This window comes from Vanellus vanellus, assembly GCF_965231255.1.
Source record: "Vanellus vanellus genome assembly, chromosome: 14".
NCBI classification, from domain to species: domain Eukaryota; kingdom Metazoa; phylum Chordata; class Aves; order Charadriiformes; family Charadriidae; genus Vanellus; species Vanellus vanellus.
Genome location: NC_138919.1, coordinates 9221481 through 9247410, shown reverse-complemented (window position 1 = coordinate 9247410; position 25930 = coordinate 9221481). Strand labels below are relative to the sequence as shown.

Sequence of the window (25930 nt, the reverse complement as noted above, 5' to 3'; positions counted from 1 at the left end):
ATGGAGGAGCGTCAGGAAATCAGCACAGGCAAGCTGCTGAAGAAAACAGGCTGGAGGCAAGAGACTAAGTTCCTTTACTGAAATCCAATATTGCAACCATGTGCAGGTAAAAAATACCCTATATATGAAGTATATTCCTGCATCAGTGCAGCTCTACAGCTGTTTTATAAAGCAATAGCAAGAGTCAAGGATGTCAGACAGAAAAATGAGCTGCTGCTTCCTCCTCCCTTTCCCCAAAGGAATTATCTGCATAAAGAAGACACATCCTAATAAGCAGGGGAAGGTTTTATAAACCCCAGCTGGCCTTTACTTGATCTCACAACCATCTGAATTTTGCTTTAAGTGAGATGAATTTTACTACAGATCTGCTCCACATTCTCCTTAATGTGAAGAAAAAATGTGTGTTTAATCTCACAACCTTCAATGCCCTCAAGAAAGAAGCACCTGTAGGTATATCACAGGAAATAATAATTTCTTCTAGCTTTTTTTTCCACTACCAATATTTTTCCTTTAATGAGACTCCCTTAACATGCCACATATCAGCTTATCCCAAGAGAATTTGTGTGTAAGCTTACCAATGTTCTCCATGCTTTGTTCAGCATTAGCGTATGTACGAAGAAACTCAGCAAAAGCCCCATCTTGCTTCAGCAGCTCCTGGTAGGAGCCCATCTCAGAGATTTCTCCATCAGTCATTACCAGAATTGTATCCATTTGAGGCAGATAGTTGACTGCGTGGGTTACCAAAACCCGTGTCTAAATAGCAAAAAAAAAAAAAAAAAAGTTTTTATAACATCTCAAATACAACGGTTGTACTACTGCTCCTGCTGCTTGAATTCTGTGTATAACACAGGAATAACTATGGACAGGCAGGCAGCATTTTTAAGAAAAAATGCTGTCCTTGACTTGATTTTTACATCTAAGAATTCTTAATTACAGAAAACAGAGCACATTTTGTTATAAGAACTCAGTATTTTATAGAATTCCCCTAAAAATCTCAGGAGGATTCCTTCATTTATCAGATATTTGAAACAGAAATCTGAATATGCAACTTGACAAACTTGGAATCATTGAACTCAAAGAAAAACAAATCATTCTCTAGAGACAAGTATCTCATTATGACATACTTTATTTTTCAGGATTCCTTTTGGTCCAATAACTCTTTCAAAAATATGTTTCCCAACATGAGCGTCAACAGCTGATAAAGGATCGTCAAATAAATAGACATCTGCATTACAGTAAACCGCCCGAGCAAGACTGACTCGCTGTTTCTGTCCTCCAGACAAATTCACACCCTGGGGAAACAAGAAAATACAATCCTTTATTTGCAGCTGAAAAGAGATGTGCTACAGTTTGTGAAAGACACAAGTCATAGGTGGTTTATGCAAATTAGAGAAATTTCAATATTGTATAAAACAGATCTCCATCATGAATAATTTCACTACTGCAATAACACAAGCAATCACAGTCAAAATCCTCTTGGAAGGAAGCACGGCTCTTAAGTTCCCACTATCAGTGAGCGGCTAGACAAAAAGTGTTTGCTAGTCTTATAAAGCAATTAATCCAGACCAACCTACCTAATTCCGTACACTCAGAGGCTACTTTTCTTTTCAGCTGTATTTCTGCAGCACTGTCTCTGATTTAATAAACAAACTCTGTTCACATTCTACAATTTGGTTGGCCTACTGACCAATAAGGAAGATAAAGCTGCACCCTTTACTGAATGTGGGGCTGCCAGGTGGCAGCTGTACCCCGTCTATAACTGGTCAGCAGGCAAAGCACATACCCCTACATATCCCTGTCTTCTGAAGAACATCAGCTTAGCAGAATGCCAAGCAGGTTACATACACACAACCTGCCTGCCACCTGGTTAGGGGACACCCAGATTTGCTCCCATAGCAGAGCACTACAACTCTATGCAAGTTTTTAAATCCTACACCACACATACTTTTGCAACCAAGTGCCAGTTTTGGGGTGGTGGTTGTTTTTGTGGTTTGCTTTTGAGGTTTGGGGTTTTTTTTGAGGAGGGTGGGGGCTGTTTGCTTGATTTAAATGAAACTGAAGCATTCAGAAGATTCTTCTCTTCCTGTTTCCATACATTTTTCTGCTCTATAACCATGGGAAGATGCTTTTGCATTTGTAATTGAGGAAGATTTCCTCCCCTTTGAGGCTTAAAGACAAGGAAAACATACTGTTCAAATTTGCCTCTTATTCTAGAGGATTTCTACTCCAAATGTTTCAAATTCAATACAACTTTAAGATAAAGTAGACTAGAAGTCATATGGCCCGAAGTACAAGCAATAGCATTGTTATGGTAGAGTGGGTATTTAAATACCTTTTCTCCTATTTCTGTTTTGTCTCCCGTAGGAAGAATCTCTATATCAGGCAGCAGTGCACAAGCCTCAATCACGCACTTATACCGGCTCTCATTCATCTCCCTTCCAAAGATAATGTTATCTTCCAGAGTTGCATTTTGGACCCAGGCTTGCTGAGGAACGTAGGCTACTGAGCCCTGCAAGAAAAATAAAGTTCCTTATTCATTAGACTAAAAGTCTGCACACAAAGTCAAAGCACAGCAGAACTTTGTGAGGCAGGCAGTGCTAATCACCTCGCAAATTGCCTATGGTCATTTCAAAACTGCACAAAGTAGTTCTTGGGCTACCACCTCCTCCAAAATGTTATTTTTATAATCCTCTCTACAAGTGAATGTAACAAAGTGTTGGTGGAAAATAAAGGACTTCAAACAAAATATGATTCTCTAACATAAACTTGGAGGAAACACTTGTTTAGAGAATATGTTTGCACAATTACTGAAGGTCAAAAGTCATTAGTTCTTTCATATAGTTATAAATTATATTCTCCATAAGACAATTTAATCTGTAATGCAAGAGTTTCACAAATGCATCCCTGCCAAGAGATTACTGCAGAAAGTAGGGAAAGTAGTTCTTATTTAAAAGTCACTTCAAAGGAAGAGACTAAGCTATTCCGAAATATTTTGCTTTGAAGATTAGTTCTGCCTTCTCTTTCTGCACAAACAATCAGTGATTCAGATATCACCTACTTTATTTTTCCAGGACAATTTTGGAGGTGACCAAACGTGCCTTCTTTTAAATGCAAAGTATTTGGTTTGGTCTTAAAATAATTCTCTTTCCATACATTACAGCAGCAGCAAAATCCAAAATAAGGACTTTTTACTTATTTACTTACAGGTCATTTTTCCTCAGTGAGCTCTGTGCAACTCTGACGTCTAAGAAAGTACACAGCAGCTTTTCCCGTGTTTGGGTATCTGGGTGTACCCTCTGTCCTAGTAATTCTCTGATGTCTGAGGAGGTACGAACCTCAGGCTGGAATACGTATAATAGGGTCTTCCTGCCTCACGCTGGCAGCCAACAAGACTAACCAGAATACTTATCTTTGAGACCTCAATCTCAGTCATTCTGTCTATTTGGCTAAACCTGAAACCAACAGATTTAGAAGTTGTTGGGTCGAGGCTTAACAGGCAATTACACAGAGTGCATACACATGGCTTGCGAGGAAATCAAGCTAAAAACCCATTCATTTGAAAGGCTGCCTCTTCCCCTCTTCACACCACTTGGAAATCTAGAATCCCTTTGGCAATACCCACAAATAGCTGAACAATTCTTCAGACACATCACACCTTGACAACCACGTAGCCTTCCTTTTTGTCCATCTCCCCCAGTAATGCAGACAGCAATGAAGACTTTCCACAGCCAACTTGACCAACAACTGCTACCAAGGAGCCTTCAGGAACGGTGAAATTAATGCTGAAATAAAGTGCACATAATACAGCCTTGCTTGCTGGCACATCCCAGTAATTAAACAGTCTATTGAACAGCCCATATAAAGCCAGATGCAATGGGAACACCTACTGCAAATGCTGACAGCACAGAAACTTTAACTGTTTGCAAATACAAACCTCTTATTCAGAAAGGACCCAGCTCTTCTTATATGTAAGACACAGCATCTTAATATGTAATTAGTCAAAAGGGGAAGAAAAAAAGGGGGAAAAAAAAAGCACTGACACAACCTGTCCAATATTTCTCTCAAATGTTCTGTGAACACAAGTGTAAATACCAATGGATGCTTCCCAAACAGCATCCTTGTCCCAAAGAATATGCAATTTAAGACCCAAGAAAGAACAGCTGAAATTAAGGAAGGGGACAGGGCACAGGTAAGACACTGCTCGTAGCTGCATCACCCCAGTTACTTGGTTAGTCATACCATGTGCACAGTTCTTCACTGGTTTTCTCCAGCACGAGATCAAGGATGTCTACAAGTCAGCGAGAATAAGATTTTAAAAGGAAGACTCTGAGGACATAGTGTAAACATGAGGGACTGTGGAGAATTATGAGGGGCTAAACTGGCTGCATCCTCTAGATGGAGCTCACCCCATCTGCAGGACATAGCAAGAGCCTGAAATCTTTGAGGCTTTCTCTCCTCCTTTTATACCTCTTGCTACTCCCCTTTATGCTTTCCATATGTAAAATAAACTTTGTAAATTCCTCTCGTTCATGAAGCCCTGGTTTAAAAAAATATATATAGAGAGAGAGAGAGAGAGAGAACAACTGTTATTTGTTCTCCTGTTCGTTTAAGGCAACAAACTCTTCTGCATGTAGTTTTTGCAATTTAAATACAGGACAGTTATGATGCAGCAAGATTGTGGAGCAGAACGAAGTGTACTAATTCTTACCTGTTCAGTGAAGGAGGATCATGTTTAGACCAGCTAAACGTTGCATTCTTTACAACAATGCTTCCTTCAGCTGACAAATAGAAAATTCATATTTATAAGAGTGCCAATGCAAGCAGCTAAATTGTATGCTCAGGATCATGCCACAGAATTCAATCTAAGCACAGACAGACAGAGGTATAAAGCTACTTTTCTGGCAGAAAAACAACCCACTGCTTACCAAAAGCTTGTGTTCTGCTTTTACTGAATTGATCAAGACAGCAGAGGTTCAGAGGTTACACTAATTCAGTAACCAGGAGGTACATGAATGCCAACTATAGCAAGATCCTGACTTATTCAGCTACACCCTCCTTTATCCAACAACTCCACTGCAGCACTGCAGAGTCAGTTCAATAAACTAGCAGCCTCAGTCTGACTTGTGCTTCAATGGAAGCATCAGATAAAATGCCAATTCCATGTGTGAAGCCAAGTTACTACAAGAATGATAAGGGAGAATAAATCAAACTACCAAATAAAGTTGCATGGTACCGGCATCTGTAGATTTTTACCGTGACAACTCAAAATATATCACTCCTAATTCAACCAAGTATGCAATAAATACTTAGCCTAGGTAAATATTTATGTTAGTATGCAAGTACAACCCATTAAGGACAGAAAAACCCCGAACTAAAGATTTGTGAGCAATGTATTCATGGTTATCAGATGAGAAAGGGGAAGAGATCTTCCCAAAAGGAAGATGGAGGGGGAAAAAAATAAAAAATACAGCAGATGACTGCTTACCGGAAAATGATATAGAGCTTAGCTAACTGCACGAGAGGGAGTGATGGGGATTTCACTATCTTTGTAAAAAGGAAGTAAGAAAAATAATTTAGAAGTGACTGACATAATTAAAGTCAAGTTTTGTTTTGCAAGAAAAAGGGCATTAGTTTTTCAGTAAATCTGCCTTCATACTTATCTATCTCCTAAATGGCTCTATATAACCGGTCCGGCAATGCTGGATAAAGTGGGAGTGATGCTGGGAGTAACACCCTTTGCACAAAACAGAAAGTAGAAGCATTTGCCAGAATCGGGAGTTATTCTTTCTCCTTCAAGGGTGCTGAAGTGTTACACAACCGTTCTCCAATATGCTGGGGTTTGGCACAGCACTAATTATCATTCTGTTAACTGCCTATAAATTTCAAATGGCTACACTTAAAACAGCCTAACAAGTAATTTTTAAGTGACCATCTGCATTTGGATGCAACCATTCTGTAGTTTGGACACAGGAGCTGGGGAAAAGAAAGAAGTTATCTGAGAAGGTGGTAGAAACTTTATATAATTTTCTCCCTTCTCTGCTTTCTGACTAAAATTTATCGGTGAAATCCATCAAAATGCATTAAATTTGTTACAGAAAGCAAAAGAAACACTGCAAAGCCACATCGAACCTGCACGCACTGATTTTCAACAGGAAAACGAAACTCACCCTCTGTGATGGGACCCCTGATTATGCTGGCTGGATCTAACTCTTCATGAGACAGGAACACTCTAAGACGCTTCAAGGAGACGCTGGCCTGCATGGGAAAAGGATGCAAAACTATCTTATACTCTGCTCATTACATTTAAGAGCTTGGTGTTTTGCACCACATATACATTACATCATTATTATGCACTCCTAATCCCCCCTTAAATCCATTGCATAGTTTCTTGGATAGTCATCAAACTCGCACTTCCCAAGCCACAAGAAATATGATTGCTTTGGGGAACTCCCATCCACCCTTAACTAGGATTGAGAATTTTACTTGCACAGCACTTAACACACAGGATATTCAAAGCTCCCTTTCTGAGGCAGCTGACTTTCACCAGTGGACATTCTCTAAGCACAAGAATGTAATCTTTCCACCCAGTGGCTACTTCTGCGCAGAAACACCCGTTAATGACTGAAGTCTTACTTCTACTATGCTGCTGATAACCATAGGAAGCATGTTCAATGGAAACCTGAGGATGTTGAATAATGCTAGGGAAACAAATGCCTTCTTAGCGTCCAAGATGTTGTTCTTGTCTATTGTGACATACACAGCAAACGTGGACAAGGCAACCTGAAACAAAGTGTAATGGTTACAGTTAGGGTGACATTTTTTAAAGCGACTAACTCAGGAGTCACAGTCTGACAACTGGAATCAGAGTTCTACAAATCAAAGAAAGAACAATATTCTCATAACTTCCTTGTTCCTGATAAAGAAAATGTTTTGCAAAAAGTGTTAAATCTATTGTTGTAAAAAGAAGTTGATGGCTCCTCTTGGGAAGGTGTCAAGTGCTCGCTTTCTTCACACAGCAAGGGTGAAACCACAAATGTCCCAGGGTATTTGTGGTCACACTGCAGAAGGGAAATAGAGGAATGATCACTTATGTTTCTCCCTGCTCTCTTTCAGTTTTAAGGCACTCCCCATGGTATCAGATATGGGATCAGTAACATGTATAGACATAAAAGTTAGAAACTTCCCAATGCTAACCCATTTAATATTTAGTTGGCGACTACCACAACCCTAGATTTCCAAGTACAGCCCACTTTATCATGGACAGATTGTTTTCCAAGAAACTTGAAATGTTACTGTATAACAAAGATGAAGCCTTATAGTACCTAAACAGTTACAACGGAAAAGCTTAAGATCCATGCTGAACAAGAAAATGACATTGAATCATTGTTATCATCAATCATAAGGTATAAAAATAACTCAAAAAATCCATACTTATGTACATTTTTTTAAAATGTGTTAAATTATAGCAAAATTAAAGTAAGCTAAGTAAAACCAAACGTCCACTTTCAGATCTATCCCCTTCACAGTGTTTTCTTCCATGGTAACAACACTTATACCTCACAGTATATCACAAGATCCAGCAACTCCTTCCTGCCACTTAAAACAAGAAATCAAAGTAGGTTAACCTTTGGCGTTCCCCCTCTCACAGGACGTGAAACAATTAGCTCCAATGCCTAAGGACACAGTCTCATCTAAGCACAGCATCCATTGAAGACATTAGTATTTCTGTTAAAAATCTGACTGCTGTGAAGACATGTATTGTTCTACGTAAAGCAGCTGACACAGCTATGCCTGGTACAGTAGCTTGTTTGTACAATCCTTAGTTTGGACAACCATATCCCAGGGAGAAAGCCCTCCCACAGAGATCAAAAACAAGACAGGGTCCAGAGAATAACCTCACAAGCAGCATGTCTGCACTCTCGTGTTACCAGCAATTAGTCTGAAATAAACCCTTATCAGCACACACAGCAGTAGGGGAGGTACTGCAAAATTAATAGTTCCTGACACCATTATTAAACAATGTTTTAAAGAGCCCTGGCCATGGAAACAGGAGAAGGAATAGAGGAAATGAAGAGTTTTGCATGTCAAAAGTGCTTTCAAATAGGCACTTCAATAATTCTTTATTCAGAAGTTCAGAAGAACATATACAAAAGAACAAAACTCCAAGAAACAGGATGTTAAACAGCAGGCTTGCACTTCGGTGTGTACCAATTCTGCCCCAGTGGCAAACCCCCTATGGTGTAGGACCGTTGCCACATATTCGCATGTGTGCTGAAACAGAGCTACTCCTTAGGCAAACTTGTCTTCTCAGACTCCACATAAGAGCATTAAGGAGTCCACCTGCAGAGTTTTATTTAGAAACTTCATTTAATAATGTATTTATATTAAAAGCATCTCAGACTTCTTTTAGAAAAGCATTCACTAAGAATGCAGCTGATGTTTCCTACCCAGGGCACTGCTTCTTCTGCCTTTCATCATGCCCAAAACATAACGTAAACACTAAAAATGTTTGCGGGGGAGGAATCTGAGACTGGAAAGTACACTTAAACACCTTCAACTGGAACAGCACATATTTTATCCTAATGTAGTCATGGCTTTTATTTGCTTCTGCAGACAAGAGCAATGGTCCCTTGTTCTAATAGGGTCTGAAGCAATTTTGATGTGCTCTTACCCTTCTCTCACTTTTATTAGTTGAAACGTAAGCTAACCACAAACACAGTGGGGATGTTTCACATATCAAGAATATTTTTTTTTAAATAAGAATTTAAAGCAATCCTAGGGTACATAATGGCTCTAACTCTCCACATTGTTGTTCTCAAACAGATGCTGGAAGAACCCAGACCAGCAGTATGCCTGGTGCACAATGTCCCAGTTCATCAAGGACTCTTATCTAAGGACCTGCTGCTCTCACAAAGATGCTGAAATAAGGGAAGTTTTACTCTGTCAGCCACAGCTACCACCTGGAGGGTACTGTGCACATTAGTAACCTCTTCTAAATCTGACAGTACTTTTAATCTCAGGTTCCTCAAGTACACCACCAAAAACAGAGGGGAATGCTGAGGAGGTTTTTATTTCTAAATACTTCAGACATTAACTTCTAGAATACATCCAACTTGGATGTTACTAAGCTTCAAAGAAAACAGCAGTGCCTTTTCATAGAGAAGCAGAGATATAAATGTTCAATTTCCCACCACTGTGGAGGGCATTCTGACTCTTCCACTCATTAAAAAACAAAACCAAAAGAAATTCTTAAGCACTGCCTTGGAAAGCATGATCCCAAAAAGGAGAGCAGACTTCTAGATTGTTTCACTTACCAAAAAAGGAGCACAAACCCAAGTGAAGGTTGCCATTGCAGCAAGGTAAGCAGATTTTTTTAGAACTTTGAGTTCTTTCTGTCGGATCTCTAATACCTTCTCTCTGAAGGCTAATTCCCAAGCATAAAGTTTCAGAACTTTAATCCCATTGAGAATTTCATTCATCAGCTTAATTCTGTTGTCTTTGCTCTTCATTTGAGCCACCTAAAAACAACATTGCAAAAAAATAATTAGCAGAGCACAAAACTTGGCAGACCCACAAAGTTCTGAGCTTTGTATTTTGCAATGGCAAAATTTACCTCATTATCATCAAAAGCTTACTAGCTTCCCAAGCAGGAAATCTGAGATGCTATCTAACAAACAAACATGCAGAATTAACAAAATGTTTTAAACCAATTAAAAGAATGCTTCACACAACTAAAAATCCAAACCAAGATCAAAACAGTTGTGGCACTTGTTTAAGTAGGATTAACCCTGCATCAGGGAGCCCTGGGACTCAGGTTCCTCCTGGGTATAATATGCAGTTAAAAAACTGTCACTATAATGTAGATTCAGTGATGTGCAGTGTGCATCTAACCTTAGACCAAACTTGGTTTTGCCTTATTTTCAGCACTATCAATGGCCTTCTGATGGTGCACTGAGGTAAAAAGCTTTTCATTCAGCCATAAGAAGAAAGTCTACTCCTCAGAAGTTTCCATCTTCATAAAATATTTTAAGGAGAGCAGTGCAAAGCAGAAACTATGTTCTGACTCAACACTAGGCAGAGTCAGTAGACTGCACTGGTACAGCTATCCCCGACAGCTGTTACTAGTGGCAGCGTGGCTGTGATAGGCTAGATATCCCTCCTCGTCCCATGTAGAAACCAAATGCTGTGGTATATTTTGATGAACATGTAGACATAAAAGGTTTCATTTAAAGAAATCAATCTCCTCTGACATTCATAAATTCAGTCAGTAATGAAGTCTGCACCAGAAAACATGTGGTGGGGCTATTAGAAGTAGTTTTTGTAGTAGAAAACATGAGAAGAAGTGTGAATATTTCACTTAAGGTTCATTAGGCAGAGAGTAGTTTACATTTGCACTTTAGTTCTTAGACAGCAAGCTAAATACTAAACTAATTACAATGCAATCATCAGGTATTTCATGAGGCTGGCTAACCTGCTACCTTGGTCATAACCACTGCAAAATTTTTAGACATTATGTACAGATACGCTGTAAGGCTGAAAAATACATGAGTTTGTTTATTCTGCATACAGAACACCTCTGACCTTTCTTTCCCTTCCCTTTTTCTTAATGGATAAGTATAGGGAGAGAAAAAAAAATGTAAAAGGACAAACTTAGGAACATGTCAAGGAACAGAACGTGTTTCTTAAAAGCACTCTGTTGCATATATAAAGGTTCTAACCTGATAGGTTTTTGTCTTCATTGCCATGACAGCATTTATCGGAACCAGAAGGATCATGACAGCCACGCCTGCAAGCACTGAAGGACCTAAATTCTGAAACGCATTTAATTGTAAACAGTTATTATTATTTTTAAAAATCTTGGGTCAAACCACTGCATATACTACAGAAAAGCATTCTGAACTAGTTTTTCAACCTCTTCTTCCTCTTCCAAAAACAGCTTGGGGGAAGAGGAGGAAGATCAAGTAGGGTCTTGGGTTGATGTTTATGTGCTTTGATTTTTGAAACAAATGTACAGCCACCATATAGAGTTGTATATATAGATACAGATCAACCTCTCTATATATACACCTATCTATATACACAATGAGATCTTTTAATGTTTTCCAGTTTTTGCTGGTTTGTCTGTTCTTCTGAAGTAGAGATCCATGCAGGGAGTGACAGACTTCTTTGGGAATTTCATTACCTTCCTGACCGACAATAAGAATCAGGAAGAGTCAGCTTAGTGACTGTCTGGACTAGAAACAGCAAACATCTCATATGGTGACTCTCAGAGTGCAGAACCAAGACCGCTTTTCTTTCAGTGACAAGTGTGATACTATAGGTGCTGCAGTCCCCCAAAAGATAGTAGCTCACATCTGCATCCTCCCCACATGCACTCAGATGTGCAAATTAAGAACCTCCTGACTTCTTTACAGCAGTGACAAAAGCAGCTCTAAATGGTTTCTAAACAAACAGCATTTTCTGCACAGTGGTCCACAGCTCTCCAGTGGTCTGAACAACAGCTGTCTGTAGTCATGACCATAGGAAGCAGCACGTTGCCAAAGTCAAAACAGGAAACAACACGAAATACTCACCTGCCACAGTAAGTACAGCGCTAATATCACCTGGAGAGGTGCAGACCAAATCATGTTTATATAGGTGGCCAAGTCCATGAATCTCTGAGCATCCACAGACATTAGATTCACGATCTCACCCACAGTAGAAGACTTTCTAGCAGAATTTGTGATAACAAGTGCCTAGGTGCAGATTAAACATAAAAAAAATATTAAGGCAACATGAAGGAAGACTGAATCATTTGTATTTTCTCCACAGAATTCAATTGCTTTATAGAGATTCATCTTTAAAATCACAAACAATTCTTTTCCTGCTTCATATTCTGTTTACCCTGCACATCTTACAAAATGGAAGTAGCATAGTTTGAAGCAAGCAGCTGGGTTTAAACTAATAGAGAATTAAAGGCAACAAGCAGCCTTTGAGGTTAGGGTTGGTTAGTCGGTGGTTTTATTCCGGGGGGAGACACGGAGGGGTATTTTTTGCTTGTTTTGTGTTTTAGTGTAAGCAGCAGAATCTTATTCCTGTCACACATTTTTATCACACAGAGCAATCAGTCCACAGCTTTCTAAAGGGTTCCAGCCTATTCCAAGATGCGGTAGCACTGCTGCTAAGTCCCAAATGAAACTGTAAATGTATATGCATCTTAATTTCTGCACAATCTGAAGCAGTTTCACACCCCTAGTTTAAATGAGACAACGTTTCTTGTTTGGCAGTGGGAAGAATAAGGTGCCTGAACTTTAACTAGTAATTTAGAAGATTGCTCTATCTTAAAGGTTTTATTTATAAACTAGATACTCTCTTGCTTCTATTAAGAGTTAGGAATCAGCCTACCAGAGTCTCCTAACTAATTATTCAGACTTAAGCAACGCATTCACACAGTCACCAAGAGGTACTGCCATATATATATATATATATATATAAAGAAACACCTACCTTTCGATAAATTACACCAACAATCGCTGTTTTGAGCCTCATTCCAGTTACAAAGCAAATATGAAAATACTGGTGAAGAATCAAAGTCTGAAGACAGGCACAAACAAAGAGCAGTCCTGTATAGAAGTAGCCTTGCCAGTTTGGGGCAGCTTTGTTATTTACGAAGTTGATTAGCCATCTGTGGAGAGAAGAATTAGTTCTCTTGATAGATGCAAATCAAAATGAAATGTCAGGGTTACAACCTTAGATTATTCCAAACATTATGTGGGTCACACAAGCAACCAAAGTCCCAAACTTAGATAGAACATGTAAGCAAACTTCTTAGAAACTGGAGATTGTTTTATACTTGCACACATCACTTCCTCCTCCTAACAATGTACCACTTTAGAACATAAAGTATCATATATCTTACATGTACACCATTCTCTTGGAGCTACGCTAAAAAGTCTCATATTCCCTCCAGCTAAAATACAACTGCTTACAGCTGGTTTACTTCTTCTCACCTTATAGCAATGCAACTCCTCCTACCCCCTTAGCTCTCTGCTGCTTCACATACTGTGCTTTGCAGTCCTACAACCATTACCCCTGTTATTGTTGATTCCTTCCTGCCCTTCCTAGTGTTGGAAAGGAACATAAAAAGTCAAACATTTAATGCGTTATGTTGTAATTTGAAACCCAGTGAACCAAAATCATCTGTGTAAATGGTCTAAGTTGCATGACAACTCCTCCCTACTGAACCAGCTGAAGGCAAAGCAGCTTGGCGAGTGAAATACCAGTGTGTTTTAAATTCCGTTCATGTACTTTTAATACAATAATAAAGTATACAGTTCTTACTTCAGAATTTCTGGGCCTGCAAACATCAAGAGATCATGTGCAGCTTTAAACAGGAAGCTCATGAGAAAATATGGTCCAAAGGTTTTATATAACACCTTGAATAAAGATGCTTCAGAGCTCTTCTGAGATGGTTTTATAATCAAAGCTTCAGCCTCTTCTGTCACATCACCATTTGAGTCACTTGATTTTTGCTGCTTTTTAGGCGCATATAACATGTTTAACGGTTGCCTGAAATAAAAGTATATAATGTAGCCTTTATTCACGCATAAAGCCAACTGGAAAAATGAGATGTTTATGAGCTCTTTATTGCCCTTATTTATAGTTTTACTGGGTTTTACTGTCAATCAAACATCTTTTTAATCATACAACCATAGCTAAATGAACCAGCCATTCAAAAATGGCCGCCTTTGTGGCGACAGGTAACACTCCTGTTGCATCTCTCCTCTAAGTCTGCCCTGGGGAACAAGGAATAGGGCTGCAACCTGTGTCAAACTTAAAAAGCAAAGGACATTATTATTCTAGAACCCAGTTTGCTGAGCTTTCATCAAAATAAGGGCCTCACTGTATCACTGGAGTTAGAAGATTGCTGTCAGATTTATGCCACATCATCCTCAATGGACTCAACACATTCATTTCACACATCTGGCTTACACCAAACTACATACTTCCAAACTTCTGAGGACAAACTGTATTTACACTGTGTAAGCAAGCAAGCAATTTGCCTTCAATGAAAAAGTACTTCTATTCGCTGCAGAAAAGGATGATGAAAGTAGGACGAAAACTGCAGGCATGCAGTCTTTCTAATTTTAGTCATCTGGTTTAGATGCCCAGGCTCCCTATATAGTCACAGGAAAGAAATAAGCTTGACACTTTTACACCCTGAACTGCCCTCCTGAGGCTTCACTAACTATAGAGGGAGCCCAAGCTCTTAAATTACATGACTGAAGTTTGACTGTGTGAAAAGCTTCCCTCCTCAGGGAAAAACTACACATCAAAAATAACAATAATCAGCTTTGGATCATGAAAGACTAAGGGAAGCTTGATGCAGCTCTTCATGAAGAAGACACACAACACCCTACTTGGCTGCTATTCTGTATGCACTTAAGGACAAATACGGAGCTGCCACTTGGGCCTTACAAAAGCAGGCTTGATAAAAGATGAGAAGCACCTTTAAGTAGAGGCTGAGTAACTTGAGCTTTTGAACTTCCACATCTTGAAAGAACTGCCAGCCAGGATAGCTGAACTTACCTCTTGGTCTTTGCCCATTCTTTTGCCCAGTTGCTAGCCAAACCTGGCACTATCTCCTCTGATTTGTCCTCTTTATTTAATGACCATAAATCCTTGGCTTCCAAAGGTCTCCGATAACCCTGAACCATCAACCTGTGTTGGAAAGAATCAGCACTATATATTTAAGAACACTAGAGATACATGTGCATGCGTGTGTGTATATATATATATATACACACACGACATATATATATGTCGTAAGACAGTGGTCCTTACATTCAGCCCCAAAACAGAGCCAGCTCTTCACAGAAATGCATGCTAGAGTTAGTACCCCTAGCTACAGAGGTCCAGATGCCAAAATATACATCCTCCTGTCTTTATAAATATACATCCTCCTGTCTTTACTGTGAGAATTAGACACCAGAACATCTAAGGATCCAGAATATGCCACTGAATTCAAATTTCAGGGAAAATAAAAGAAAGGATGAAGTGATCTCATTTGAAAGTCAGCCAGGCAATTAATATTCCATGCCTACCAAGTTTCAAAATCTTTATTACCCTTTAATTTTACAAAGCAATTCCTTTCATCTAGCTTTCCATGGGAACTCTGGCCAAGTACCAACAACAACTATACACCAATATTATTTTACATGTTCTTGTGTTTTAACTCACAAGAACATGTGTTGTTATCAAATATACAGCATAACCAAAGATAAGTTAATGAAAATAAAGAATCTATTGGACAAGTGAACAGTTTTGAATGCCTTAGTTTCTAAATGCAGCAGATAATTTCTACCTTCTTATATTTTCTAAAGATTTTTTTTTAATCATACTCTTTCAGCAAACATACTAAATATATACTGGCAAAAATTTAAAATTACAAAGACACTACAAAGAAGTTAAAAGACTAAACTGATTTTTATTTTTCCAAATTTGATTAATCTATCTACAAAACAACCAACCCAAACAACCAAAATTATTGTTTTATGAGTATCACTAATTTAACACTGCAAGCAGGATCCTAACTTTAATCTAACTTGAAGATGATGCATAAAGCACCAGTTAGTCTTACCCAGTGATCCACCAGAACGTGATTCTGGAGAGGAAAGAAGCACTGAACTCTGGGCATGGATTCTAAAGGAGAAAAAAAGAAATCAATCCATATACAAAGTGACTGATACAGTGCCAAAAGAAACAAACCAAGCAGAAAGATGCTTTTGAAATTCCTTTTGTTTATAGTATTTTTTTCCACATTACTAAACTTGTCATTTATGCTGTTGAGAACTTGTTCAGAAAATACAACCACAGCTTCAGGGCTGTCAGCAGACTAGACCACTGTGACACAGGAATAGCAGTGCTCCATATCAACAACGCAACAAATAGTTGAGGGAGTTTTATAAGATAGTACAGCCAGACAGCCTCTCAAGACGTCACAATCAGTGCCCATCTATATCAATGCAAGGTATGCTACCATATGAGAGCATAAATATGTTAACTGGGTAGAGATAGTCATAAATGAAGAATTCAGTTCTACTGTTACAGCAGTTAAGTGCTGTGACTCCATCAAAACAGATGCACAAATTAAAAAAAAATTGTAAACTCCATAAAAGCACCCCAAAACAGCCCCTAAAACCGCTGCTTCTCACTCATCAATAAGCATGGGAATCTTAAGTATCCATAAAGGTATGCTGCTAGCTCGTGTTCTACATCCAGGACAATGACTGTTTTAATTACTGTTCAGGTTAACATCCTCTCCTCATCCAGTTGGATTAAAACAGCAGAAAGGAAGGCTGGAAGAATTTAAAAGGCACTAAAGGTGATTTACTTGCAGAATTCCAGTGCAGTTTTCTCTCTTCCCTCTTTCACTGCTCTGAACAACTTCTAAGGAATGCTAAAACCAGCCACTCCTTTGGCACACAAACCACTAGGTTTTTATCACCAACTATAACTGGAGCAACTCAGGTATTTCCATCCACAAAAGTCACCAAATATCATTAGAGTACTACAATTAAAACAGAGCCAAGCGTTTCCAAGATTTGCATTTTTCAACTTATGTTTGTGTAACATGGCTTCTCCATTAAGCTATACTGAAGTTCGTTGCAATCAAGCTACACAAAACAGACTCCTGCATTTCCTCTTCACAAGGCAACTTTTTTTGCAACTTTGTAGGGAACAATAGGAGTATGTATAAGACAGTCACTTTTTTTGAAAGGGGATAAGAGTTCCACTTATCCAAAGTATTTAAACTCTTGCAACAAAATGATTGCAAGCAAATCCAACACCATCCCTTAATGGATAAATACAAGTTCTTAAACTCAAAGTAGTAAAAAAAAAAAAAAAAAAGGCTGGGGGGTGGGGAGTAGTACTTTCAGCCTTTGGCCACATCAACATTCCTGACAGACAGATTTCTACTTCATGAAATACACCAACAAAATACTGTATTACTTTTTTCCTTTATACTTTTTTTAATCTACTTGCAGGTGGAAACTCTAAATTCGAGTCCACTAGATCTTGTATTACCAAAAACTGGACTTCATTTCCATAAAGCAAAAGTATAAAACATTAAAAAAATATTAGATTACTGTTAAAATAATGGTATTTTGACAAAATTAAATACTTGTGACACAGAATTATTAATCCCATTGACATTCATGCCAGACAGAAGGAAGACAAGTTGGAACAAGTCTGCACTTCGGTAATGTGAACAAAGTGAAAACATGAGACAAAATGCATTGTTTGACTTCTATATACATCAGCATCTACATCTTGGAAATTTCACTGTAGTTTTTTGGCTTAAGTAAACATATAATAAGATTTTACTGAAGACTCACAAACATTTCAAGTTTGGAAATGCTTGGCATAAGGGAATAATAATGAGAATTTAAGAATGATTAACGTGACTTGCTTTGTTCTTTTCCCCATCATAACATTCAACAAACACACCACTCATGAAAAAAGGTTAAAATTTGAAGTCTAGCCATTTTCCTAGAGACAATCCTAGAAATACTCAGAATACACAAACTACTGTGGTCTCAAAGCACCTTGTAATTATTGTTACCATGATCAAAGCAGAAAAGAGGGTTTCCATAAATCCACGGTATCCTTTCAAATACATTTAATCCCTGAATGAGATGAAAAGAACCCAAAGATGAAGAGGATCCAAAAGACTCAGGAGTATACTCTTCCCTCCAGGCACATACATGCAGACTGTCTGCCAGTGGCAATACAGAGCACCACTGGCACACTGGATATCAACAGAGAAGGTAACTGTGGAATTCATTATGTACAACTGGTTACAGACCTCTTCCACAGTTACAAAGTTACATTTATTTCCCCTCTCACACATTTCACACCTTCCTTCATCAGTCAGCGCCACCTAACTTCCATCAAACCAGAACTACACCTTATAAAAAAAAAAAATAGAACTGAGGTTTCTAAACTTTGCACTCCCAAACACCAGGCAGTGACAGGTGTCGCTGCACTGTGACTCAGAAGGTCTAGCTTGGGGCTAACAAGCAGGGTAATCGTCCAGCATCCCTTGGGTCTCTTTAGCTCCATGCCATGTAGCTAGCACATATAATTAGGAACACATGCAAAAAAGATCATGTCTAGACAAAATTAAACTTCTACATTCAGACCAGCCTCTAACACTAACTGCTTTTGCAACGGAGCTAGTTAAATTTTTGCTTCACACAAGAGAGGTAAATATGCAAATCAAGTGTATCTATCCAGATTCAAAAATTTTCCAGGTGTAGATTCTACCTGACAGGAAGAGAATACACATCCTTATGAGTGACTGCCTACCGAATGGTACGAGATGACTAGGAGGGCATTTCAAATCAGTATTTCCCACCAATTGCCAGAAGCACAATTGAATATAAATACATATGACTTAACCTTCTGGAATGTTATTCAGGAATGACTGAAACAGTATTTTTGCTCTTTCTTTTAAATACAGCCCACCCTGCTTTGCATGTTATGGGCTTCATCTTCTGCAACTAGAACACTCTATTGCAAACAAGTCAACAAGATTTGAATTATTTGGCATCTGGGAGACTACAGCCTTATAACTCATTGTACAGAATATTGCACGTATGATACTCAGCACTCAGTATAGACTGAACACTTACAGGATCATTCACTGTTTCAGAAAACAAAGGTGGTCGTTCTGGAAAGCAACACAGGATGAGCTGTACAAGTAACAGGATGAAGTAGATGCAGAAGGTGACATAACGAAATGCATCCACTTCAGCACCCTACAAAGGAAAGTAATATTCCAATTAGAAGGCTTGAGGAATTTCTTTAAAACAACATGTTACTATTAAACATAAAACAGCTCCTTACTGTAAAGTCTGCAAACTACATAAATGTTACACTAGCTGCTCCCATGCAAATTAAAGACAAAGTATATTTTGGTAAAGGGAAGGTGAAGAGAGGGTGAAGAAAATGAAAGATAACATTTACTTTTAAACAATCACTGCCATAAACACACAAGCATGAACTTCTTCTGTAGAGAAGTTCTCTTTAAGACATGGTTTGTACCAACACAGCATGCCCCAATCTGAAGACAAAGTATTCTTTACAAGCAAAAGGCATTTGTGCCCTGGATAGTAAGGATTTTTCAAAGCAAATTTGTTAATCAGTATGCACACAGAAAATAAGAATCAGAGGAGCAGAGTTTAGGTTACAGTTTGTTGCATTGTGCTCAAATTCCAGAGGTACTTCCATTTTTTAGACTGGGACTGATAAGTAGAGCATAATCCACAGAAATCAAAGCACAGGGACAGATGGACACACACACCCCCTACCAGTAAAATCCCACTCCCAACAGCTAAAGCCAAAAGTTGGCTGAAAGTTCTAAAATTCACAACATGCCTTAAAGGTTTCAAGAAATAGAAGTGATATGCCATTTTCAGGCAGCTCCACAATTAATCTGATATTTGAAGTGGCCTTACTATAAAGCAGACTGACATAAAAACATTTCATTTCTACACTTTCATTTTGTCTCATCAGATGAGACCGTCAAACTAAGTGTTTCAGGAAATCCACTGTATAATCAACAGGAAGACGACGTAAACTCCCAGAACGGTTTCATATCAAAGATTATACACTTCTATTGTACTCAAGCGCACACATCCCCTTTCTGGAACAGATGGCAGAATTTTTTTGGCAACTGTTGTTACAGTTAAGATCACTACAAATTTCACTAGCATTTCAAAACAAGGGCCATTAAGTCTTGCTTGCTTTGTTTTTATAACTCAAGGAACGAAGGCACATGGAATGGATCATTAACTGGCTTGACTAGCATAATTAGCAAGCGACTACTCTATTACTGCTGCCATTTCAGATTATTTTCAACTGAATGAGGCTAGCAATGACTTACCGTATTTAAGGCATGTATTATTTTGGATCGAAAAACCACAGTGGCACATAACAATGAGATGAGCCAGAAAATCATCATTACACCTGAAGACTGGACTCCTTTTATTCTTTCATATTGTATTAAAAATGTAGCAAGCAACTGTGGACAAATAAGAAAAATACATTCACAAGCTTTAAGTTTTACAAGACATTATACACGTATACAAGTTACTGTGTTAAAATGTGCTTATTTAACATTTCAAATCCAGAATCTCCCATACGTTGTAACACCCAGAGATTTTAAGTGTAATTCAAAAATATATTTAAATAGGAAATTCTCTGCAGCAGTAAAGATAGGAAGTTGCAAAAATGGGAAAAGGAATATGTATTACATAGAAGTAAATGACTACATACACAAAAGCACTGTGAAAAGCTGCCAGTCTATTTCCTTACTTTTCTGGTTCTACATCACAAATCAACATGCAATTATAGTGACACTATGTCCTTTCCAAGTATTTCCTGACTAATTCTTTTCAAAATAAAATTATTTCTTTACGCACAAGCCACAACACCAAACACCACTGACCAAATATTACTCTATTTCTGTATTTTGTGTGTTTTCAGAGTCTTTTAGGAAGCTGGCATAATTCAGTAATCTCACTTGGCTGCTGCAACATGCATTTCCAACCAGCCTGACAAAAGCTTGACAATTACATTATTAAGTAACCACAAACTAGCAGCTTTTGCATCTGTCAGGGTTGTTGAGGTTTTTTTGCTTTGCTTTTTTTTGTTGTTACTGCTGTTGGGGTTGTTGTGTCCTGTCCCGTCCTGTCCCCCCTTGAGTATCATGTTTAATCGCTACCATTCCAAGTCTGTGATAAATGTAAGGCAACTGAAATTAAATGAATAGCAAGGCATTTTCCTTGAAATGAAGGCTGCAGAGATACTGGTGTGAAAGTAGACAATACTTGCGCACCTAAGTAGGAAGAGTTAGCTGGGGACACCTATGTATGTGCCTCACAGCATTTAAGACTTTCCACCATGTCATCAAATGTAACAAAGAAAACATGCACTAAAGAATGTTACATGCAAGAGAGTTTGTAATAAGATACTTAATAATGCAATGCCTTCAACAGTCTTTTACGAAGTTCAGTGTGATTCGTATTATCTACATTTAATCAGTTCTCAACTTGATTCCTCCACCCCATGCTTGAGTCAAGCTATTTATGAACGGTAACTCAAGGCTACCAAAATACGGCAAGACAACTAGCACTGGCTTGCGTGCTGACATGCAACAGCTGGGTTGGGGTTGTTGGTTTGTTTTTTGGGTTTTTTTTTGTTTGGTTTTTTTTTTTTTTTAAATTTTCAAATTAAAAAGAAGCAGACATTTCAGAGTCAATATTTCATAGTTCAACAGCAGATCAAATCTGTATGTAAAGATTGTAGCTTAAACAATTACAACACTGTGAATAATACTAAGATGCATGTTACTGCTTAAGACTTTGCATGAACAAAGGCCATAACAGAAGAACTTACCATTGTTATACCCAATACTGTAGGCCTAACAAGAAAAAATGGAGCTCGAAAAATATTTTGATTTCTTTCCCAGAAAGAGTAGAAAAGGTCTGCCCAGCAGACTATCCACAGCATTAAGCCCAAAGCCTGTAATACAAAAAGAGAATTTTATACATCAGTTCACACATAGTAGGCAGCACAATATATACACGAACACTAGATGTGATGTGTTAGTACAAGAGGAGTCAAAATCAGATCACCTCTTTTGGGCAATTCTACAACATGCACAAAAGAAGAGTAATTCGGCTTTACCTATTGGATCCCCATTAGAAGAAAAGGGTTTACTAATTTTTAGTACCATATAATTCAGTGTATTATGAAGCAGAAAGCTGGTGAATCTCACTCCTGAATAACAGACTGCAGAGACAAAAACTCTCCAATCCACCATGCTATTACAGTCCTTCTTAAAACTTTTCACTTATTCTACAGGAACAAAAAAAATAAGAAAACATTTGAGTACCTATTTCACAATAGAAGTGGAATAGAATACCTGCAGCAGCTCTAGAAATCTATGCTGCATAACTTAGGAAGTTGATGGGATGAAAAATTATTTTTATTATTGAAATAAAGGCCTTGAGGTTGAGGTGCCTTAAAATAGTTTTCTCCAACTGGTCTTACAAAGGATTTGCATGCTTTTTTGATATGGCAGGGTAAATTTCAGAAAGCCTACTGATAAGAGGGCAACAGGAACACTCAAGGCTTGGAAATCAAACACAAGCAGAACGAGTTAAGTTACAGCTATATGGTGCACACAGGCTCAACAAAAACAGTGTGCTAAAACATGGCTGAAAATATATTCACACCTCCAGATAAGCTTAATAATTTCCAATTTTAAGAAGTCACATACCGTTTTGGCTTTGTTGAGGTTTGACATTTGTATGTATCCCCTGTCATGACAACGAAGGTATAGGAAGTACACTGGGAAGCAGACCCACAGGTAAATGCAAGGAATCCAGACCAGGACTGTGTTCTGAAAGCACTGGGTGAAGTCTGGATTTTCTGTGTGCCATGTCAAATTCCAGTCCTGAGGAGAGAAAATAGATGGAAGTTAAAGGAAAAGCAAACACAGAACTTCAGTATTTTGAAACCCAGAAATAGTCGCCATCTGCCTTATTCTGTATCTCTTATTGAGTATTTACTTATACTTGTATTAAACTTGCTCCATTCTGTGTTGTATATGATTTTATTGCACTTTTCATAGCTCAGAAGTTTTAAACCTTCACAAGAAGACATTACTGTCACTTTTGTTGGTTCTACACAGCTGACCATTTCACATAACTCACTTGAACGTAATACCTTAACAGTACTTATCAGGATCTTTAACAGTATTAAAACAGTATTAATCAAGGATTTTCACATTATCATTGCAGAAAAGTAAGGTGACGATGCCAGCTATCTCCCATTATAACCACTGTGCACATCCATATAAATACTCAGATACACCACATTCCTAAATTTCAGTGTGGAAACATTATCTGGCATACAGTAAAAGTGAACAGCACAAGACAACATCGCTATTTGTAAAGTAGTCTCACAGCTCCCAAGCTGTCTGCAGAAAACCGATTGAGACTTTTTTGTAATTCATAACAACAGGGCATAGAACTAAGGGCTCACCCTCACAGCCTGTTTCCTACAGAACAACAGGAAAATGTAAGTCAATGTAATTCCATGTTTTCCTACTTCTCTCAACACTATTCTTGAAAACAAGATAAACCACCTCACAATCAAACAAAAACTAACAGAGTAATAAAAACATGATCACCATTTCCATTACTGGTACACGGACTATTTACAATGACAGGCTATTTAGTAAAATGAACTTTCATACCATATTTATGATTGACTTGAGTTAGGGAAATCTCTTGCAGGAAATTTTACCTTAAAATTACTGTATTTCCTGTAAAATTATCACAAGGGACACTTCTTAAGTGCTGTAGCTTTCTGACTCTCCACCACAATGATGCAATACAGAGATATCGCTGCTGCAGACAGATTGTGGTATTCAACAGCCAAAGCATAGCTCACAAGCTTCTGTTTAAAAGCCACACAGCCAAGAGAAGCAGTCCCACGCCCAAAGGCTTGTTAACTATAATGTCATTTTCGGTTGCAAAGCATTTTTTCAGACGGTTGCACAGCTTACAACTGCACAGAACACCAGTATCACAACTGGGACATAATGGCAGTCAGTAATCCTTCTCCTCTATAAAACTGTGAGCTGGTCACAGAAACAAGCACCTTCATCCACATTTTATAGATGAGGAAATAGAACCAAAAGGAGCTGTAGCGCCTGCCCCTTCTGTTCCAACAGTGAAGCTGGAAACAGATCCCACTGCTCTGAATCGCCAGGCTTTGATCTTTATTTGTCACCATCTTCCACTGATTAAACAGTTTCTAACACAATTACAAAGAGAGGAAAACAGATCTAAAGATAAATCAAAGATATAACTTGCAAAAATTTCACCTTAAAGCTAAACAGACATTATTTTATCACAGAGCAGGTCTCCCCTTAAATTTGACCATTCTGTATTAAAATGGTAATTTCTACTGATTTGGTTTGGGGCAGATTTGTTTAAAAAAAAAAAAAAAAAAAAAAAAAAACAACACACAACAAAAACATACCCAAACTTCTCTTGAAAATGTATAAACAAAAACATTTTCCTTCCCCACTTCCCTCTCAATTTCTGTCAGAATCTAGGACTTCTTTCTTGGTTAGATACAACAGACAATACGCACAGGACACGCAGCTGTTATTTTTCTCCTCTAATCCCACAGCATTCTAAGAATTCTTCTCAATATAATTTTTAATTTTGTCAGTTTAAAAAAGAAATTAAAATTGCCAAACTTAATAGCACCAATTCAAGGAAATTTACACTGGTAGAGCATAAAAATGCTTAATTATGTTTTAGTGTATCTGCACAGGGGTCATGTAAGTTGTTCGTGACGAGGCAGCAGCTGTGAGACACTGTGGCCGAGCCACATGCTTATTAAGTTCCCCAACTGCATAACATCATCAGAAAATTCAGCTGAGTCATCCTTACATTTAGCCACCGCACAAACGGTTTTGCCTTTCTAAGTCCCAGCTGCTCCGCTCCAGCACAACAGCCAAGAAAAAGTCTCATGACTCTGCAGAACAGTTTACAATTCACAAATTAAGATAGTTCATATGATTATACACGTAAATTGACAGGATGTAATTAGCTTTACAACAAACAAGAGCACTGACATTTTATCGAGTAAACTTTTTGAGATCTACATACTGCTTAAGAAAGTTACTATCTCCTTTTTCAGTGTTTTTAAATGCTTGCTGTAAAATGAATCAGGCAATTACCAAAAAGGACAGAGCAGGTAAAACACATGTCACTGCCACATGGCTAAATAAAAGAAGTGTTTTATGCATGACTGCTATGCATATAAGCCTGGGGGATACTCTAAAAACAGGTGCAATCTTTCATTTGACCTTCATATTTGCAAGTTATCTGGAGGTGTTTCTGCATGAAAGGCAAGAGGGTATATGACGCAATGGTACTTCAGGGTTAAGAACAGAAAGTTGGGACAAACGGGCAGTTTGAGGTAAGATTACTGCCAGAATTTAACAGCTACAGCAACAGTGTATCTTCTTTCACAATTTTCCAGGATTTGATCCAGAAGCTGTTGATATCAAATCATTTGCTTAGCTTAAATATTCTCCTCTGTACAAGCGAAATGGCTACACACAGGGGAGGTGCAGAGGCCCCTTTCATTTTAGATTCATTTCAGGTGACAAAAGGTGAGGAAAGCATGCATGCAGAGAGAGACATGGTAGTATTTTTTCCCTGGTGATCCCCTAGGTGCAATTCTCTCAGGCTATGTCTACAGCAGGCAGTAGCACAGGCAGGAACAGAGCTTTAGACCCAACACTTGCTGCTGAGCACCCCATGTCCTTACAACACACCTTTCACTCAGGTTTGCACAGGACAAGTTGAAGGCTCCCCCGCAGACTGGCCAGACCGCCCATCAGCCACTGGAACACGTTTCCCAGTTAACGCCTGTCCAAAAGGCACTTGGGACACTCAGTAAACCAACAAGCAGGACAGGGGACTGTCAGGAGGTCACATCAGAGGCAGGCTCCCAGTCTGAACTGAGATGTTAACGCCCTCAGTGGGCAAAGCCAAGCAGAACTCAATCCATTACAAAAGAAAGGCATACCCTAAGTTCTGCATAAAGGATACCACAGCTCTGAGAGGCTCAATCCTGGCTGGAAAATATGTCACTCTCATCATGAAACCAACATGTATTCATATGCAAATTACAATGTTCAGTTACACAAGTGTAGACTAGTTCTGCCAGTCTGAAGTACATGCTTCTCCTTTGCTTTACATAAACCTAGTTACAGAGTTTTATCAAACCAAAATTCTTTGCAAGTCAATGCAGGAACACTCACTGAAGCAGGCTGTTGTATTTAACAGAC

At 38.4% G+C, this 25930-nt stretch overlaps 1 protein-coding gene across 2 annotated transcripts in view; it reads right to left on the bottom strand.

The window, feature by feature from the left end:
- Positions 1 to 25930, bottom strand: part of ABCC1 (ATP binding cassette subfamily C member 1 (ABCC1 blood group)) — a 56789-nt gene that overhangs the window by 21176 nt on the left and 9683 nt on the right. For both annotated transcript variants that reach the window (XM_082490447.1, XM_082490448.1), the window contains exons 2-19: positions 22331 to 22507; positions 21445 to 21570; positions 19931 to 20068; positions 18678 to 18803; positions 15620 to 15681; positions 14569 to 14700; positions 13321 to 13548; positions 12487 to 12664; positions 11574 to 11735; positions 10719 to 10811; positions 9315 to 9518; positions 6634 to 6780; positions 6168 to 6255; positions 4709 to 4778; positions 3656 to 3782; positions 2333 to 2509; positions 1125 to 1292; positions 576 to 753 (exon numbers count right to left, since the gene is read on the bottom strand). In XM_082490447.1, coding sequence (XP_082346573.1) covers positions 576 to 753; positions 1125 to 1292; positions 2333 to 2509; positions 3656 to 3782; positions 4709 to 4778; positions 6168 to 6255; positions 6634 to 6780; positions 9315 to 9518; positions 10719 to 10811; positions 11574 to 11735; positions 12487 to 12664; positions 13321 to 13548; positions 14569 to 14700; positions 15620 to 15681; positions 18678 to 18803; positions 19931 to 20068; positions 21445 to 21570; positions 22331 to 22507 — 2581 coding nt within the window. The remainder of the gene's footprint in view (positions 1 to 575; positions 754 to 1124; positions 1293 to 2332; positions 2510 to 3655; positions 3783 to 4708; positions 4779 to 6167; positions 6256 to 6633; positions 6781 to 9314; positions 9519 to 10718; positions 10812 to 11573; positions 11736 to 12486; positions 12665 to 13320; positions 13549 to 14568; positions 14701 to 15619; positions 15682 to 18677; positions 18804 to 19930; positions 20069 to 21444; positions 21571 to 22330; positions 22508 to 25930) is intronic.